The 20,411-nt window shown below is 36.4% G+C and overlaps 2 protein-coding genes across 3 annotated transcripts in view; one reads left to right on the top strand and one right to left on the bottom strand.

Moving 5' to 3' along the window:
• Window positions 1–107: 107 nt before the first annotated feature.
• The window catches only part of GFM1 (G elongation factor mitochondrial 1), a 42,937-nt gene continuing 22,633 nt past the window's right edge, over window positions 108–20,411 (bottom strand). For both annotated transcript variants that reach the window (XM_060099070.1, XM_060099071.1), the window contains exons 12-18: window positions 19,782–19,919; window positions 18,808–18,890; window positions 8,328–8,490; window positions 6,199–6,343; window positions 1,410–1,570; window positions 600–653; window positions 108–442 (exon numbers count right to left, since the gene is read on the bottom strand). In XM_060099070.1, the coding sequence (XP_059955053.1) occupies window positions 311–442; window positions 600–653; window positions 1,410–1,570; window positions 6,199–6,343; window positions 8,328–8,490; window positions 18,808–18,890; window positions 19,782–19,919 (876 nt within the window). In that variant the 3' untranslated portion in view covers window positions 108–310. The remainder of the gene's footprint in view (window positions 443–599; window positions 654–1,409; window positions 1,571–6,198; window positions 6,344–8,327; window positions 8,491–18,807; window positions 18,891–19,781; window positions 19,920–20,411) is intronic.
• LXN (latexin) lies at window positions 12,723–18,770 on the top strand. Its single transcript, XM_060099993.1, has 6 exons — window positions 12,723–13,038; window positions 14,365–14,427; window positions 15,538–15,715; window positions 16,036–16,172; window positions 18,107–18,169; window positions 18,439–18,770. Exons 1-6 carry the CDS (start codon window positions 12,910–12,912, stop codon window positions 18,535–18,537), a joined length of 669 nt encoding a protein of 222 aa, XP_059955976.1. The 5' UTR covers window positions 12,723–12,909; the 3' UTR covers window positions 18,538–18,770.

Below are 20,411 nucleotides of genomic sequence, written 5' to 3'. Positions count from 1 at the left end.
TGTTGAAAATTCTTATGATGAAAAAATGTGGACGTTTATACATGTTCTAAGCTTATTAAGTATAACAGAAATAAGTCTCTTCCTCCGTCAAATAAACATTAAATATATTTCAGTAATAATCATATTTTATTTGAGGTATAAAACCAATCAACCGTTGAGATATACACAGAATTAACTATGATATAAAAGAAGCTCCTGAATATAATAGGAAGGGCTTCTAAAATTACTTCTTTTCAGGCTGAATTTATTCCATGAATCCATTAACATATCTAAACCTTGCAGATACAGTTAGTCAACAAAGTGAGGAAAGTTAGTTCTTGGCGTTTCCTTTTTTTACAGGAAGTTGACCTGTAGCTTCCAAATACTTATTGATAAGGTCTTCTTGTGCAGCTGGTAAACATGGCTGATATCTGCAGTACTCCATTGTATATTCTCCCTTCCCCTAGGGGTTTAACACAAAAACAGAAACAAAAAGCAGATTTTTTTTTTTTTAAACAACTATCAAGTAAAGTCATGCAAAGACAAGATTTCACAAAAATGATGATTTTGCGGGATGGTCTCTTGAAGAACACTGAAGTAAAATTTAAACACTTGCTTACCTCTGTGCATGACCTAAGTTCAGTAGAATAACCAAACATTTCATTTAGAGGGACCTGAAAACATACACAGTAGATACTTCAGCATTGCTTATTGAAAAATATTTGAGAAAAATACAGAGAAGACTTAGTCATTTTAACTCCTTTAGACTCAGGTTTCTACTAACTACTACTGGTTTAAAAGAATTAAAAGCCTAAGAGAAACCTGTTTTTGTTTTACCACAGTAGAAACCCTATTTGAAAGTAATTTCATTTGGCAGACACAACTAGAAACCCAATCTTTCAGTTTCACGGAGCGGACACCACTAACAGCCATCCCTCTCATCCCCACTCCACGCAGCAGTGTTTCTTCTGTGAAAATGTGAATACAACTTTCCCTTGGACTCCTCAATTATAGGCTATATGCCAAGAGGAGTGTCTTCTAAGAGGCCTTAGGTAACGTGATAAACCCTTTCTCCCATGAGATTTAAGTAAGGGACAGGCAAGGGAATTAAATATTATCCCAATAAATTAGAACATAATAAAAGGGCTATGCAAACAAAGCTATAATGAGAAAGAAAGGTAATTATACATCTAAGAAAATGACATACTCACAAAAGGCCTACCTGAAATGAATCTTATTTTTAGATTTTGCACTTAAAGAGATGCTCTAACAGCAAAGTACAGAAATTGCCACATACATATAAGCCACAAATTCAATACTCAAACGTGGAAATGTGCCAATCTGCTCTACAATTTCCAAAAACAAAAGCTAACTCTGATTTTCTCTTGTGGATAATAAAAGCAAGGATGTCAGTGACTAACAGTACTTACATCTGCATATAGTGTAAAATAGTCCTCAATTCCATCTTGTCCCGTGATTATTCCATGGCGCCGGTTAATTCCTGCAATCACTGGTCCCTGAAATTCATTTGGAGCTACAACTTCCACAGACATAATAGGTTCAAGAATACATAATGTGGCATTTGCCAGGGCTAGGGTTTAAAAAAAATAAATTGGTTTATTAATCTTTAAACAAATTGGAACTCTTTCCTATCCACATATACAAAAGGGAAATAGAAAGTGCTCTCCCAAAGGTACACACATAAATGATAAGGTTAAAATATCTGATCTGGACTCATTTTTCTAGTAGCAGCAGCAGTCACTCTTCTAAATGGAACTTACAGTAAGACAACACTTAATTCTAATATTAGTATGTCCATTACCATATTTTCATCCTAAAAATCATTAGGTTGCAGAAATAATATAAAAGGGTCTTACAACAACATTCGATCAAGTCCCTTCCCATTTAAATTATGCAGTTGAGGGTTACTAATTCTTTCTGAAATCCTTCGGGAATAAAGACACTATCTGTTAAGTCTCTGACCAAGGTAAATCAATTCTTTCTTGTTGGTCCCTGGCAGACAGTTATTTATACTTGGAGACAATAATCAAGTCACGCCTGAGATATGCCTGTGCTAAACAATTTCAATACCCGACTGAGAATTAGAAAACCAAGTTTCTAGCTTCTGCTCTGCCTCTAATAAGTTATACGCCTTTTGGAAAAACACAATCTGTCCAGGTCATGTTTCTTCACCTACAAAATAAAGACATCGGCCTAGATGCGAAAGGCCATTTAAGCACTAAACCACAATGTGTTTTTTATGTGTGTTTTTTAAAATAAAAAAACCTTATTTTTTTAATCCCACTTAGTACATAACAAGAACACTTCTTACTGTGACAAATGCTGACTGAGGTTGAAAATGTAACAGTGCGGAGAGAATATAAAAAAGACTTCAAACACTCATATTTAATTTGGACATTATGATAGTGTGGAATAATACTTCAGCCTCAGACTGGATGAATTATCTTTAAATAAAGACTTTAAGCATAACATGAAAAGGTGACAAAATGTTTTGTTTTAAAATAATCATAATTTTCCAAGCATCAATTTGTTTATAATAATCTAGTCAGCAATTATTCTTGTATATTCATTAAAGCACTTGTTTTAAAGACACTACTAGCTTAAGTGCAATAATTATAAGAACAGCCATTTAATATACTTGCATTTCTTTGAAATGTTTTCTAATTCAAATCATATCTTAGCTCAGACCTAACTTTGACTCATTACTCCTAATTAGTGAATTTTGTTCTGAAAAGAGGAATAACTGAACTCTGCAGACTCCTAAATTTCATTAGCTAAGCCTGCAGAATTCTACGCAGACAGCTAAAGCAGTAGACTAAAAATTCTAGACTGTAGAAGCTCTATTTCTTGTTAACTTCTTGGGTTACCACAACAGCAGAGCTTCCTTGGCTCTAAATAAATGTAATTAATGCAGAAGAAGGTACCCAGAAAGAGAGATGTGAACAGACATATTAAAATTTAGTTACACATTAACTAGTGTTTTCAACAGGTCAGTAATATAAAAGAGCTAGAGTGTGAGACGGTCATATTCTAAAGAGAAAGAAGGGGCCAAGTATATAGTGTATAGTATATAATTGTTGAGGACGACCTGTCCAGTTCTCGGTTTCATATTCCCTCACCCTGCTCCTTTCCTTTTAACTCCCTCTTTCTTCCTAAATCCACCTTCTGATTCACCTCGCCCTTATTCATGCTTTTCTCTGTCCCATTCCATATGACAAGATTCCAGAGCTAAATTCATCCTGCCATTTTTTAAAAGTCACATGGCAGCCAAGTCCTACAAGCAATTTTTCCAGAAGTAGAATAAAAAGCAAGTGAAAATAGCCACACCATCACAGGACCTTTTAAGCCAAAGTGGTGCGTAGAGGTGGTAATGTTTCTATTTCAGTCCCCTAGGGATAAAGTTGATAACACCAGGCTGGGTGCTAAAGAGGCTGTGTGAGGAGGTGGTCAAGGGCTAGGCTCTGGTCTGGGTTTAACTCTCAGCTCCACCACTAACTAACATGTAACCTTGGGCCATTTGATTGACTACTCTTGAGTCTCAATTTTCTCAACTATAAGGCCACTGTTGAAGATAAGATATGATAATTCATGTACTCAACATAATACACAGCACAAAAGTGATCAATAAGTGTTATTATGACCACTCTGAGACCAAAAGCTGGCAAATGGGTGGCACTGCACAGTGCTAGGTCAAAGGTAATGTGAAGGGAAGAGGGATTAGCCTTCACTATGCCCAAATATGTGTGTGCAAGTGTTTTCAAGTACATTCTCATCTAATACTTTGGCATTACTATCTCCAAACAGCCTGGGCTTGCCCATTTCCACAGAGTTAAGTATGAAGTAGAGCCAGCATTCAAACTCGAAGCCCAGGAGATCAGAAAAGGGACACTGCTGAGTAAAATGAGCTAACATGACTCTGGGTAGGCCTTTATTTCTCTTGTAGAGTAGCTACAAGTTCAATGTTTCTGCAGAGACCAAGCACAGCAGTCTAAAAATTGGCCATAGACAATGATGGCAACAGTTAACATCCATGGGGTGAAACAGTCCGTGAAAGAACATTCAATTTCACGTTTCAGTTTTAGTTACATCACTGATTAATCTATGGGGCAAAGTTTACATTGTGACTGAAAATAGTTCCAGTTTTCATTTTTTTTCAATGAAAACTACGTGAGAATTTGAACTATTTTTCTTCCAATTTTGATAATAGAGAATAGCTCAAAAGTATAAGCTAATCTGATACTAAGCTCATTTATCAACATTTTCCACCCTAAAACTCTCATATGATAATCAGTGGAGGTGTATGCATGAAAAGCTGATTTTCTTAAGAGCCCAGCAAAAATTTCCTTTTACCCTTTTACCCTTTTATCTTTCAGTCATGGAGAAATAACAATCAGGTGATGATACAGCAAAGTAATTCATTTTTCACGCTTGCAACCTGTTTATTTGCACATATTTATCTGGCAAAACCCAATACTCCTCAACTCAATTATTATCTGGTGCTTTTCCTTTGCACCCCACCAGGCAATCATCACACATAACAGTATTTGTACACTTAAGTATTTACAAACTGAATGGTACATATTTACCTGTTTAGTTAATATGCATAGACATACAGACTTTTTTCATGACTATGTGTATGTTATGGGCATATAATCTATATTTATTTATATTTCATATAGGTACAATTAAAAAGGTTGAGGCTCTTTGTTAATTGATTTTACCAGTTACCTTGCTTTATGTAACCTCTATCCAGGAAAGCTACCAATTTCCAGTCAAGAACCAGCATAGAACAGTTGGTGATTTCTAATTTGTTTTAACTATACTTTAAAAAAGTCTCACAGTGTATACATTTATTAAATCATTACTTTAAATATTTTACAGTTTTGTCAACTGCACCTCAATAAAGCTGAAAAAAAGAATATGAAGTGATTACAACCAATTTGCCAGTTTAAGATTTGTTAAAGTGGTGAACCCCTAGAAGGCAAGAGGCAGGTGTTATCAATACAATCTGAATCATGCCTAATAAAGTCTTATTTTCTTTGTGACTTTATTTCCCTTTTTCCTATTAATACAACTGACAGACTGTGACAAGGTTTCTAGATCATAAATTTCAAATGCATTTTTAATAGCTAGCTGGCATAAAGAAAATGGAGGATTCTCTCACCCTTTCACAACTGAGAAACGAAACCACAAATTACTAATGGCTCCCATTAGTTTAAGTAAAATAAGGAATTGGCAACCTGGTCAAGGAATGAGCAACCTTCTCCAGCCACTGCCCCACTCCTGGTCACAGATGCAAACAGACCAAAACCAACAAAGTCCAAAATTCATACAATAAAATCCTGATTTTCCGAATGCCTGGAAATTATGTTAGGATTAATTTTCTGCTGTCTATTTTGACACTCTTTGACAAAAATATCTCTGAACTGTTTTGTGAATCATAATGTAATTCTCTGCAAAAACCCACTTATGGACATAACAAATTACCATATAACGGATATGGAAGAGATGACAAAGAGAATGAATTTTCTGGCTCCCAGTTACAACGTAAAAGCCCCCAATGTCAAACTGCTGTGCCGTCATTTGCTTTTCTCTCTTAAAAGCAATGAATCAGATATATCTGCAATTGCTTAGGGTTCTGTTTCATCAGGGTTTTAATAGACATATTATTCTATGTGAGAAAGGTTGACAATTTTAGCAGTTTAACAAGAAGTCTGCACTGAGAATAAGGTTTACTGAATTCTTTCAAATGCCTAAAAGCCTACAATGTCATATATGAAAAAGTTGTTTACAAATTTATAGATTTTTCTGACATCTGAATAAATCACTAAAAACAGGATGACTATAGTTAATATTTCTTTAAAATAATTCTTATAATTCTGAGCATTTGTCTTCTCTATTAAAAGTAGAACTTACAGATTATCTATGAATTTAAACTTACAAAAAATACCAGATAATTTAGGAGAACAAAGTAGGATTTTAATTTTGTAAGAAAGAAAACAGAGTAATCTACCCTCACTTTGATTCTCTGAATACTTGACCAGAGCCTATCCATGTACCCTGGGGTGCTGCTTACTGCTCTGGTGGGGTTGGGGGATGGGAAGAAGACCTAACCAACACAAGTGCTGCCTTCTGCGGCTCTGATGGTGCACCAGGGAAACACATGCACTGATGTGGCAACTGCTAGACACAGCGTACCTTGTTTAAGAGCACCTTCTCCTGCGCGGATGAAAGAGATTTCATTGGAATCCACCATGTGATATGCTCCATCTTGCAGGACAAACCGGAGCCCAGAGAGCTTGTGACCAGACAGAGGGCCCTTCTCGCAGGCATCCAAAAACCCCTGTTAATGAATGAACACAAGTTCTGGAGTGAGTGGGTTTCACTCACAGAGGCATTATGAAAATCCCCCAAACGTTTTAGTATTCAGAAGTGTAACATTTTTAGGTATGCTATATTTCATTCTTTAAAAAAATTTTTTTTTTTTAAGTTGAACAGCCTATTTAGGTATCATTATTGTGGACTCTAGATGAGCCATCCCTTGCAAAAGTCTATCACTTAAAGGTGAGAACTGGTTTGAAAGTGATGCTGAGAGCGCTAGCAATCACTTTCTCATAACCTCTTCTTCAAGAATTACTAAACTCTCATGATGCATTACAGAGACAGCATGATCTTAATTTTACAAGGAGGAAACAGGGGAAAGGCAAATCTAAGAAATTCTCTAAAATAAAACTTCAATCAAAACTGACATCTAGGGCTTCCCTGGTGGCGCAGTGGTTGAGAGTCTGCCTGCCGATGCAGGGGACACGGGTTCGTGCCCCGGTCTGGGAGGATCCCACATGCCGCGGAGCGACTGGGCCCGTGAGCCAAAATTACTGAGCCTGCGCGTCTGGAGCCTGTGCTCCGCGGCAAGAGAGGTCGCGATAGTGAGAGGCCCGCGCACCGTGATGAGGAGTGGCCCCCGCTCGCCACGACTAGAGAGAGCCCTCGCACAGAAACGAAGACCCAACGCAGCCAAAAATAAATAAATAAATAAAAAGCAAAACTGTCAACAAGTAAAAATAAACAACAACAACAAAAATATTTACATTTCTTTAAAAAAAAAACCTGACATCTAATCAACAGCTGTGTCTTAAGCTCCTACTATATACCTGTCACTGCTCTGCCTCTTTGGCAGATCACTACCTAACAGCTTTAGTGTTATACAATGTCAGTAAGAACCAAAATTAAAAGCTAATTTCATTTTTCCAAAGCAATTCTTTTTTTTTAAAAGCAGCTTTATTGAGGTATAACTTATATACAATAAACTATACATATTTAAAGAGTACAATTTGATAAGTGTGCAATTTGTTTTTCCATTCAGTCACTTAAATACTCGTAGAGCTCCTACAATTCAAGACAGTTTTTCATGGCAAGACAATCACACAGCTGCACATGTAGTACAATATATTTCTGACTTTCAAAACTGTAAACTCTAAATGCTGAAAAATATCTGAGCTTTCCTTCATTTACATTAATCCTGGAGAAGAAAAGATCATTTAAAACTGTGTGAATGACAAACTATTGTCTTGAAATAAAGTATAATGAATGAAACACACTAATCACAAAAAATGCTACCAAAATTAATGCTGAAGCCAAAATTATGATCTGTTAACAAAGATTCCTAAGTTAAAAGGTTAAAAAAACCTAAAAATCTCAATCTACAAGAATAGACAGTTGCTAAAAGTTTACAACTGTCTTAAAGCCAGTTGACCTAGAAAGCCAACAAATCACTAGTAACCCATTATATGTGCAAATCACTTCACAATTCCCAAAGAAATATCAGAGTCTTATCTGATCCTTGAGTTTGTGAGGGGTTTGGAATTAAGTACTATATGCTCAGTTTACAAAAGAAAGTGGCTCTGAACACCATGACTTACCCAAGGGTATGTTAATCACTAGCAGAGATGAGGACAGCACCCAGCTGTTGGGAATCTTAATGAATGTACATTCTACTACATCAGTACACCTGAAACTTTCATAAACCCCTAAGCTTACTGCAAATTTCAAGTGCTGATTATAATCAATGAAGTAGTTTCAATTTATCAAGAGAAATACAATAACTATGATTAAGAAACAGAATGACTTCCCCTCATCGTCATAGCATATATTTATAGCTCTTGAACTTAATGATTCTAATCAGATGGAAAGTTTAATGAGAAAAAGAAGCAGAACTGTAATGAAAATGAACCACAGAAGACAATGTGATAGCAATGTGATTTCATACCTAATAGACTGTTTTTGATTTTTTTTTGAATGCAATAAAGGTTTTTTTTGTTTGTTTTTACCTTTTCTACGGCAGGCACAAATTGCTTTGGAACATTTGACCCGAATGTTTCATCTGAAAACTCCAACTTAGTGTAGTTCTCTGGGTCCAGAGGCTCCAGTACACCTATCACTTTTCCAAACTGGCCTGCACCACCTGATTGTTTTTTATGTGTAAACTCAAACCTGAAAGTAATTTAGGAAGAAGAAGAAAAAATCAGCATACCACTATATAATTACCAAAATGAAATAACTCCTACTAATTTAAATGAAAAACCACCTCTCATCATTTTTACTTTTTCCTTCAAATATGATGGCCTTGCTATAAAATTATTCTAGAATTTATTTAAAAAGTAATCCTGGGCTTCCCTGGTGCAGTGGTTGAGAGTCCACCTGCCGATGCAGGGGACACGGGTTTGTGCCCTGGTCCGGGAAGATCCCACATGCCGCGGAGCAGCTAGGCCCGTGAGCCATGGCCGCTGAGCCTGCGCGTCCGGAGCCTGTGCTCGACAACAGGAGAGGCCACAACAGTGAGAGGCCCGCGTACCACAAAAATAAAATAAAATAAAATAAAATAAAATAAAAATAATTAAAAAGTAATCCTGTCCTTTCTGTTCTTACTTGGAGGTGAGGGTGGGGCACACCACCAAAGTAATCCAGGGTTTTAATTCTGCTAATTCTGAATTTCACAAGTAGAAAGTAAAAGTCAACAAATTAAAATAAAAAGTCCGTCTAAGGTTCTTATTCTATTAGTAGTAACCTACATTCCAAAGAGCTTACCCATTTCTTTTGGAATGCCTCCCTTCCCTGGGACACAGTGCTCTCTCCTTAAATCTCTATGAGGACAATTACCTGAAAATAGGAGCTATGCAGTTAATTCATTGAGATAGTTGCTATTTGATTTTACAACTTGTACACTATGGACTGAGAAAATACAAGAGAAGGGAGTTCCAGGCGGAATAACTAACACCTGAAAATGATTAATGGCAAAATGATCATGATTAACATAAGTCATTCAAATAGACACACAGGTCAGTGTTTACTTGAAACTACTAATGACAACATAAATAGGATGAAATAATCACCTTACATGCATACTAAATATATGTAAACACAGGCTACGACGATATCATTGAAAAAAACATTTCATGAGTATCTACTGTTTGCAAGGCATTTTTCCTTTAAACTGAAACCTTCCTCAAGACCATAAGATGGAAGAAGCTGGCTGCTTTCAAAGGTGTCTGCAGATAACTGCAGGTAAATGGACATTAATGAGTGTGTGTTCCTGCGTACAGATCTGTGAATGGTTTGGAAGAAGTAAACAGCAAATTTCAGTAGATGTCAGCTTGGAATAAGCAGTTTCCATAGAGAGCCTAAGCGTGAATGTGCCTGATGAACTGCCTTTAAATAATCTTCCAGCAGTCAAGAGCTTCAGGATAGGCTGGGAAACAATGCTGAATGGTTGATTTTCCCGGGAGAGAAACAAACAGCTATCAGAACCGAGAGCAGGAAAAGGAGAAGAGAAACAACTGCCAAATCACCACAGAATTACTGAAGGGATTCCAAAACTGTGGTCCACTGACATATTCTCTAGTATGCTCAAGTTCTCTGAGACATTTTAAATTTTGTTTTCAATTTGACAATAGTATGACATACAACATACTCTAGATCTGTGCTGTCTATATGGTAATCACTAATCATGGATATTTACATTGAAATTAAATAAAATTTAAAATTCAGTTCCTCAGCTGCAGTAGTCACATTACAAGTGGTCAACAGGCAGGTGTGGAGAGTGGCTACTGTCCGGGACAGCAGAGCCAAACATTTCCATCACTGCACAGACTGCTACTGGACAGCAGTGCCGTGGAGGGCCAGATCACAGACAAGCAATCCCTGCAGTTTCAGGGATTTCAGGCTGCGTTTATAATCAAGTGGATGCCAAATAACAGGACACTTATGTGCCAGGCTTGTGCTAAGCACTTTTTATGAAGTGTCTTACTTGTTCTTCACCACAGACCCATGAAGTAGGCACTATTTTTTATTATTATTTTACAGGTGAGAAACCTGAGGGTCAGAAAAGCTAAGTAACTTGCCAAACGTGATACAGCTCTTAAGTGGCAGAGCCAGGATCTGTACCAACACTCTTAATCAAACATGTTTCTAAAAGGCTAATAAGAATATAAACTGATTTAACCTGCACACGATGCATTCACTTCAAAAGCTGTTAGAAGACACTGCACAAAGAGAGATTTTACTGTAGCTTAAATAGAGAAGTGGAAGAACTAAGACATCACTTGGTAGGCACTGAATAGATATGCTGAAGGCAAAAGAATCCATGCTCCTGTGGTCAGACCACTGGAATTCTGTAAAAGACAATTTCATTTTGACAAAACATCATCATCTCTCACATTAAAATTACTGTTAATTAGAATTTGTGTTGGTTTTATTGTATATCTCTATTTTGTAGATTTATTTTGACTTCATAGTCTTATCAAAGTTGCAAGCCATAGGAGTTTTTACTTAAGTTTTATGTTCATACAATTATTTAAAATAATAATTTAATTTGCCCGATCCCAGAGACCCATAATAATTTTGCTACTTTCAAGGTAACTCATATATTATTCAAGTTTGCGGATAATGATTTCTTGACTTACCACTAATGAAATTTTAGTAAGTAAGATTTCAAGGACTCAAATATAGGAATAAGATTCTCTCAATGCAATTTAAAATCTCTAAATAGGCAGTTTAAAAATTTTAATATAATAATTATATTTTAAAAAGAACCTAAATTGGTATGTGTACTTTTAGTAAATAAATGCCTGATACGTCACAACCTCTGTTACTAGCCTTGATCTACAGAGATGGTAACTGTATTCGTAAAGCTTCAAAAGGGTGGTTTCATCTAGGAAGCTCACATATTGTACTCCTCACAAGTCTAACTGGTAATAAAACAGATGTTAACTAGCTACTTGTGAAAACTTTAAAATTTCATTATCAGCAAAAAAGCTCTTTCTGGGTAATTAGAATGTATTCGGCCACTCCTCCTTGGACACTATCAAAGGAGCACATAATTCATACAACTAACACACAAATACAATGACAACCTAAGAGGTTGGCTGATAGATGAATGACTCATCCCCCCACCGCTCCCACCCAAAAACAGAAAAACAAGCTTCAATTTTTTACAAAAAGCCTTGAGGAGAAACTAACCCTTTCATCCTCTACTTATGTGATGGTTGTTGGCTAATATAATTAGAAAGAATTGGAATGCCTTACCACTTACTATTCTTTAAAAATCTTACTCCAAAGACTTTATTTATAAATAAATTAAAAAGGGTATTTGAGGAAAACAACACATTACAAATACATTTTTGTTAACTTTTTTTTTTTTAAAAAAGCAACACAATATATATGTCTACCCAAGGAACCTTCAAAATCATTTTTGGGAAAAATAGCATAGAGTCTTTATTTCTAAGCCAACAAGCGTGTCAGTTTGGCTATACACTTGATGAAAAGAAATCTTAGCTGCTAGATCTACAGCAAATCCAAAGAACAGCCTAGACTATAGTTCCTTTAAAGCTCACAGGAGGTAATTAAGAGATCTGGAGAGTAAAAATGCACTGCCTACTAAAAGTCTGTGCTTGCTTAAGGAGCTTTAAAAACTGCTTTTGTTAGAAGCTACTTCAATGTAGTGCTTTGTATAAATTCAGTTTTTAAGTAAGTTTTAATCCTCAAAGTAAAATTTTCAAAGTGATTTAGAAAGTTGGGAGCATGGTGTGAGTGATATCAAAACCTCATCTTTCGAAGATCAGCAAAGGGAGAGAGGAGTGCAAGTACCTTTTAAAATTCTCCTGACTTAAATTACATAATCCTCCAAATTAATGCTATCGTTTGCAGTCTCTCGCACCCTGATTTGGGCAGAACTGATACACCACCACAGAAAGTTGGGTATGAGCAGGCCTGTTCCTGGCCAGGGAAGGGAAAAGAAGGAATCACTATGACTCACTACCTGGCGCTCCTTTGTACTTTGCCCCGTGCCGGACACTGCGGGTGGTGTATAAGGAAGTTGCGCTCGTGCCGGACACTGCGGGTGGTGTATAAGGAAGTTGCGCTCCAGCCTGCAAGTAAAGCAACCAGCCTCCTTCCACGAAGAGGAAACTTGAAGCCCCAGAGATTCTCCACTAAGGCGAAGGCCCGAAAGCCCCTCCCCAAGCTTCTGTAAAGGTTAATAAAAGGAAGGATGTAGTCCCTGACAACCCAGCCCAACGACTCCCTCCTCACCCGCCCCACCCTTAAAGTAGGAGGGGGCTCTCTTCAAACAGGGACCAGAGAGTAACAGTAGGCGGTAGCAGGGCGGGGCTCCAAGAGCAGCCTCGGTAGGAGCCAGCTCCCAGGAAGCGGCTTGCAGAATCGGAAGGAGGAAAGGAGGGAAGGAGGGAGACCGGGAGGGAAGGAGCTGGCGGCCCCGCCCCAGGCCCCGCCCAGCCCGAAGGAGGAGGGCTGACTTTTCCGCCTGGGGGACTCGGCAGCAGGCAGGACGGGGTGCCCTTCCCTTCCTGTGAAGCTCGAGCAGCCCCACACAAGCCCAGCCGCCGCTCACCAAGAATGGCAATCCCTCCGACCCACTACCCGGCCACCAGGGCGGCCTCGGTGGTAGAGAGCTGCATCAACTACCAGCAGGGCAGCCCCCACAAGGTGTTTCTGGTGCAGACAGTCAAACAAGCCAGCCTGCAGGTGAGTCGGGCAGAGGGTGGTGGCGGCACCTGCTAGCGTTCCCCCCACCGTCGAGGGTCTCAGCTCCACCTGCTCCTGACTCCCCACACCCCTTGCCCGTTTTGGGCCTCAAGGCTGGCTGTCTCTCTAGAGGAGTTGGCTCTTCTGGGCTTGGGCCGCACTCCAGTCTCTGGGGACAGCCCCGGGGCTGTTTGTTGTTTTTACGGGAAGGCAGAGGCACTGATAGTTTTTATGGGCCCTGCTACAAGGAAATGGGTAAATGTTCTCAACTGGGGCGGCTTCTCCCCTTTCCCCAAGTGAAACCTATAGGAACCATTTTCAAAAGGATCTTAAAACTGGCGCTATGTTTAGCATCTACTACTCCAATCTGAGCCAACCAAAGCTCCCGTCTTGCAAAAGATTCTTCACTGCCTGAATTTTAAGATCAATCCTTTATTAGACGCTTTGACCAAAATGAAGGGGTAAACAAAAAGCAACAGAAACTGACAAAGCAGAGTAAAAGTACCGTGGCCTGAAGCTTCACTTCAACCATCCAAACACTACTGCCACTGACTGCTGAATGATGGGCCCCCTTTGGCTAAAGGGTTAAATTAAACGCTCAAGACCTCAGCAACCACTAAGCTTGTTTCCATTTTACTAAAATCTAATAGATTTGAGACTGACCCTTATTTATCTGACAGAAGTTTAACTGCTAAAAGTCTTTAAGAGCTGACAGGGAGTAAATGTTATTTCAAAACCACACCAGATAACATAATTAGGTATAGATTCTCAATTACATCTTGATTCAAAAGTGAAATACCTAAACGTCTGTCTTACTGTTATAAAATTTGTTAACGCATCATTTTGCAGGTCCACTAACATACAAGTAAAAGCAGTACTTAACATTCTCTAACCACTTTGCAGTAAGCTGCCTCAAAATGGAATTCATCTTCATTGAACACTATTTGGAGGGTACATAAGGCTTTATGAAAAAGCTTTTCAATGGGGCATCCTATTTGTCACCTTTAGAATTAAAATTTTCAAAATTTCTTATGTGGAATTTAGGATCACAGATCCAGAGGTTAGAGTATGACTGAAAGTGAATTATAACCGATTTTATTTATATATGCTTTTATCTCACCCTCTTGTTCTCATCCAAAATAACCCTGCTAGAGGACCTGCTAAATTAGATGTCACAAACATGGTGACATGCCTTGGTCAAGGTGTAAGGCCTTAATCATTTACCCCCAACAGTCAGCACCACACCCAACCAATGAGAATGGATTCTTCTAACAATGTAAAGAATTGAGTTATTGTTATAATAACACCACATTTTCCTAATTTTAGGATATTCCGGGAAGAGGACGTAAGTATCACCTTAAATTTTCTGCGGAAGAAATTATCCAAAAAGTAAGTGAAATGTCATTTTATTATGAAATAAAATTTGATTCCTAATATTCCATATCATCTCTGCTGATCAAATCATAGGATTAATTTGGTTTTTAAAAAAGTTGCTGTAAAATCCCTGCCTCAAAAAAAATGATCACCATACAAAGGTCAGTTTTTACTTTTTGTGTATTCTGAGATACACTTAGTATTTCTATCACGCTATTTAGAAAAGAGACTCTATATACTTCAGTTCAAATAAATTTCCTTTAAAAATGTTACATACTCATAGGCCAGTATGAATTTATGCCTAATATGAACAAGTGTAATAATTAACTCTACAATCATCATCACTTTTTAATGTCTGTTTCATTCTGTTTTTCATTTCTTTTATTTAAAGAAAGCAAGTGCTTTCTTAGATATTTAAGAGCAATAGAATGGCCAACTGATACCACTGTGTTCAGATAAGAATCTTTCAGTAATGGGGCAGGGAAATTTTAAAAAATTATACACCTGTCAAACTATTAATGAGACAAACTTAAAAGGAAGGAACTATCACTTGTACCATAACCATCTTGAAATTTTAAAAAGCTTGCCCTTTTGTTAAGCATAATTAAGAAGAGATACAGGCTAACATAAGGAGATTCATTAAAAGGCATTTGAGCTGCTTGACAGTCATCGTTACAAAGCAGAACCAATGCTACAATCTTCTCATTTTATATTTGGATATAGATTGCAGAATCTGAGTTTGAGGAAATTTCTGTTATTTCAGGAGGAGAGAATAAGAGTAATGGACAGACTTAAAAAAGTAACCAGAGTCTAGAGTTGGTATATAAAGACAGACTAAACTCTGCCTTGCAAATGGACTTCCCATTAATACTGAAATACATAGTTTTAAAATGAATTTACAAGATTATGAGACCTTATATGTTATAAAATAAGTTACCCATTTTAGATACCTCTAAGAAAATTATTGGGCCACCATCAATTAGATACCTCTGGAATAGGTACACTCAAGTCAAGTCTGAAACAACATCATTAGGGGGGCAATGCTTTAAATGTCATACCTCAAAGAATAATTAGTAATGGATGGCCATCTACATGTAAAGATCTTTCACAAAATATTTCAAACAGCAAGTTACAGTGAATTGCACAGCTGAAGTACTGTACCCTCCAATGGGACAAGATACTGCACCAGAAGTCAACTTCACATTTGAAGGAGAAATTGGAAAGAACCCAGATGACGAAGACAACACATTTTATCATAGACTCAAGTCTATGAAGGAACCACTAGAAGCACAAAATATTCCAGGTATATAAATATATGGCACGGAAAAATTTTTTTTTTTTTTTACTTTAAGATCAATATCAATTACCTATGCTCAAAACTGTTAGATGTTAACATTATGCTGGCAATATACTGACTTTTGCAAAAATATTTATTACTAATCTAATTCAACAACAAAAAAAGCCTTGGAACTTTATAGATCAATCTATGGCTTAATTAAATTAATTACTTTCTGTATGCATTTGAAGAAAACTAAGACACGACTAAGAATTTAGATTTTTTTAAAGGTTAATACTGTATGTATAAAATAATTCCATTTATCATATAAATGTTTCCCTCACCAGACAGTTTTGGAAATGTACCTCCAGAAATGAAGCCAGTTCAACATTTAGCCTGGGTTGCCTGTGGTTATATAATATGGCAAAATTCTACTGAAAATACATGGTATAAAATGGCAAAAATTCAAACTGTCAAGCAAGTGGTAAGTAATTTCTATAAAATACACTATTAATAGATTTAATATTTACTGAAGGTGTTATAATTCATATTGGATAAATAGTACCCCTTTAGTCATTTTGTATTTAAGATAGTGAAGTCAGTATTTGAAGAAGTCAGTTATCAAGGCTAGAGAAGGTGAAGCTGCAGTTTCAAGAGAGTGAAGTCTTGAATTATAAATAATTTGGCAATGGTTTTTGTGTGCAGCTTAATACAGATTATTTCCTTTTGCAACCTAAGTTTTGTGTTCAAATTACTATAATCATGTGATACTGAAACCACCTCTGCTTTTTTCCTCTAGTGAAATGGTAGTGTCAGAGCTAGAGATATGGCTGGCATTTTTCCCCCAGGATCAGCTGGAACAAAAATATTAGCACCTCAGTCTTTGTGAAGCTTGCTGTATATAATTATCTTTTATAACCCATTTAGTCATAATTGACAACCTCATATCTTACTTGTTGCTAGCCTTGTATTTTAAGTCTGATATGACTATTCCAAACTGCCTCTTTCTAGACCTTAAAGAGATTAAAATAAATTCTTTGAGATTAGCTTTATTAAGAGGTTTAAAAGAAAAACAAAATATGTCAACTAGTAGTATTTAATGGAATACAAGAAAAATACTCTGTAAGAGAAAAGCACTTTCCATTGGCTTGTTTCAGTTTGTTGATAACAAACTGCAAGGCAGCTGGAGCACCTTTACTCCACAAGCTTTTGCAGCCACTTATTAGATAACTTTGGACACTGGAGGACAGGATACCAATTACAGTACTCAGAGTGTAATGCCAAATACCTAGCATCACTATTTATAACACTTTAGGAGAGCCTTCTTCTAATGCATTTTTGTAGATAGCAACCTTGGTTATAACACTCCTATAGGGGCATTGAGGCTCAGATAATTGAGTAGCTGGGTCCACGTTACAGAGGATATACAATCACAATCATGATTTTCAAGCCATGTTTTTATAGCAAAATATGCAGTGTTACTGCTTTATGAAAGAGATTTCCTGTAACCCTTCACTAAATTGAAGTTTTAAAGCATTAATGAAAATCCCAACAGAAGAGTTTAACCACTGCTTCAGCATGTATATATTTATATATCTTTACCTAGTATGATCCAACACGTAAGAAACCTTCCTGATTTTTACCTTATCCTTAAAGGACATTCTTTGTTGATATAGTCAAAGAAGGGATTGCTTCAAGAGACTATTAAGGAGAGAAGACTATAGTTTTACTTGATCCTGGGGCCATATTTATAATTACTGTCAACCAAAGGAGCCACAGGAGTTTGTGCTGCCTCTTGGAGTCTAGGGCTTGTTTCAGTACATCAGTTATAAGCCTTAAAGAGCCTTGGGTGAGTACAGAAAATTTCTGACGACCATGGTTTGAAACTCTAGATGCAATATTTCTGTGCAGCTGATAGTATAAATACTTTATGTGTCCAAAGCAATAAGCAGCATAGATCAAAGCTTTAGTTACAAAATCAAACATTACATTTTATTATTTTCAGTTTTTTAAAAGAGAATTTCTATTATAAAATTGGTTTCCTTTAGTTTACACTCTCATTTCAGTAGTTTATCCCTTAAACGATGCTTTTCTGAATAATGGAAACATTAAGGAATCTTAAATGACAAATTATAGACTGTAATGTTTTTAAGTAGCTACCACAACTCAGAGAAAGGGTAAATGATTTTTAGAGGAAAAATTTTTTTTTTTAATCATGATTTTAAAATGTAGTTTGAAAGAAATCTTATTTATAAGAGAATAGTTTTTCTGCCAGGCTAAATAAACTATGGCATTCAATTTTTAATTTTACTTAAGTGGAAGTATTACTGTCATCTACTAATGAAAGCTGATTCTTAAAATTATCATTTTTGCCAGTGATATCAAGTTTTAAATGCAGGTTTTTATTTTTTATTATAGCAAAGAAATGACGACTTCATTGAGTTAGACTACACCATTCTACTTCATGACATTGCATCTCAGGTAGAGTATCATTTTCCTTTATTTGATGCTACAATGAAAATTGAGACTCATTTTATAGCCACAGTATGCCTTATTAATTTCAACTCTAAATCAGAATTTATATAAATTCAAATAGGCACCAGGTTGAAATATATTACACTTGCAGCAATTTAACTTGTTTTGTGCTTTCTTTATGAGGACTGTTTTGTTTCTAACAAAATATAAACCCAACTCTGTTTTCTTAAATGTTTTCTGAATTTTATCATAGCATCAGTTTCCTTTACTTGCAGGAGATTATTCCTTGGCAAATGCAAGTTCTCTGGCATCCACAATATGGTACTAAAGTAAAACATAATAGCCGTCTACCAAAGGAAGCACAATTGGAATAAATGAAGACTGTAACATTCGATGAAGTATAAACATGCTTATTAATGACGTGTATACCAGTCTTCATTGATATCTAGCTTAAAGGGTCAGACAAATCTCATAAGTGTCCCTTTGTATAAATGGCCTGAACTACAGAACTATATAGCTTCCATAATAAAGAGCACCACAATGTAAAAGTGTCTTATCAACAGTAATAGTGCTATGTATATCCCCTAATAAAAAGCTTTAAATTCCAGCCTCATAGTTTATGTTTAATCATTTTGCATACTTACGGGACAGGGGCCGTAATGGTTTCTCTGAAAGCAACTTTTGGCTTTCCTGTGATACAAGGACAGCCATATTCTCTTTCCATCCTCTAAAAAGAGCAGAAGAGATCTTTTTGATATATTTAAATTAAAAAAATAATAAACTAAAGGAAGAAAAATCCTAAGAATCTCAACTACCTTAGAAGCATTCATTTAAATATGATAAGCAAATGATAAATCTTAAATCACTTAAGTACCTTATGAGGATAAATACATGATATTAAACAATACAAACTGCTTTTACAGATTTTATATAAATGAATTCTAATTTAGACTGATTAATTTATACTTACCTCCAATTAATCTATCCACTAAAACTTTATCTTTGCTCCATTTTATTACACATTCACTGGAATAGTATATGAATCTGTTGTCATAATTTTCTACTATCTCAACTTCAAATGAAGATATAATCAGAACCAGAATTTTTAATCTTAAGTCGTATATATTTTGTTTTCGTTCACATACACACAAGACCTTTCCTAGGTAAGCAGGGGCCCCATCTACCCACTTGTTTATCTCCATTATAATGATCTTCAAGTAGTGACTTGAGAAGAAAACAGGCAAGAAATGGCCTGAAGAGTGGGTACTGGTGGGACGACTTTCTCAGCAGGTTTCTCCCTGAGGTTGTCTTCCTAAGACTGAGACCGGGATACACTCGACCCAAGGAACCATAACCTAGGGATGGATGAATGGTCTTACTGCAAATCCCCTGAGCCTTGATTCTAGAAGTCTGCAAAGTTTTACGAATAAAAAGATTTAGAACCCAAAAGTAATTAATTAGTAACACACTGGAAGAAGCAGTATACCACATCTAGATACAAAAACCAGAGTGAAGCTTGAAGAACCACTATTAGTTTACAACCATTAGATTGAGAATTATCGACTTTTAACAAAACAGACATAAATAAAGTGAATTTAACTTCTTTGTTATTCATTACCTGAGCATAGATTTCCAGGTGTAATTCTCCCATTCCAGATACAATTGTCTCTTTGCTCTCAGTGTCAAAGTGGACTTTAAATGTGGGATCTTCTCTTGTAAACCTGCCAATACCTTTTGAAAATTTTTCCAGATCATTCTTTAAAAAAAGAAAATTATTACACATTTTACTAAGCATGATAAGCAATGAAATTGTTGAAAAAACTTTAATGAATGAAATCAAATACATGAGCAGTTAAAAAGTAAAAATGATCTACCATCTAGTTTCTAGGCTATATCCTTTTAATATGAGAGCTTGGATACCACACAGCCAAGACAGCAGGGAATAGCTAACTGATAGAATTTTCTTTTCACACCAAGATACAGGAGTCCAAGACTTAACTCTAGGCCCTTTCCTATTATATTGACAAAAACTGTCCATTTGTGGAAAACTGCCCATAAAGTGGAAAGCAGAATCTGTGTTACTGTGTTATATTTTAGAAATCCTATACATAATCAAAGGAATCAGCATGGTTACCAAGATTCTACTGTAGATTCAAGAGGGCAGTTAAGACCAACACTAGGCAAATGCACACTGAGACCTCTCCCTTTCAAAACAATCTGCTTGGATGTGGTTTGATGCACCTTTATT

The sequence above is a fragment of the Mesoplodon densirostris genome, chromosome 5, assembly GCF_025265405.1.
Source record: "Mesoplodon densirostris isolate mMesDen1 chromosome 5, mMesDen1 primary haplotype, whole genome shotgun sequence".
In the NCBI taxonomy this organism is placed as follows: Eukaryota; Metazoa; Chordata; class Mammalia; order Artiodactyla; family Ziphiidae; genus Mesoplodon; species Mesoplodon densirostris.
This window is presented reverse-complemented; position numbering and strand designations above follow the sequence as displayed.

What these genes read in the sequence shown, in the direction of transcription:
- LXN (XM_060099993.1), top strand. Translation starts at nt 12,910, where the DNA reads ATGGCAATCCCTCCGACCCACTACCCGGCCACCAGGGCGGCCTCGGTG. An exon ending in TTCAAACTGTCAAGCAAGTG is followed by an intron (nt 16,173 to 18,106) that starts GTAAGTAATTTC and finishes TTTTTATTATAG; the next exon opens with CAAAGAAATGACGACTTCAT. An exon ending in TTCATGACATTGCATCTCAG is followed by an intron (nt 18,170 to 18,438) that starts GTAGAGTATCAT and finishes CTTTACTTGCAG; the next exon opens with GAGATTATTCCTTGGCAAAT.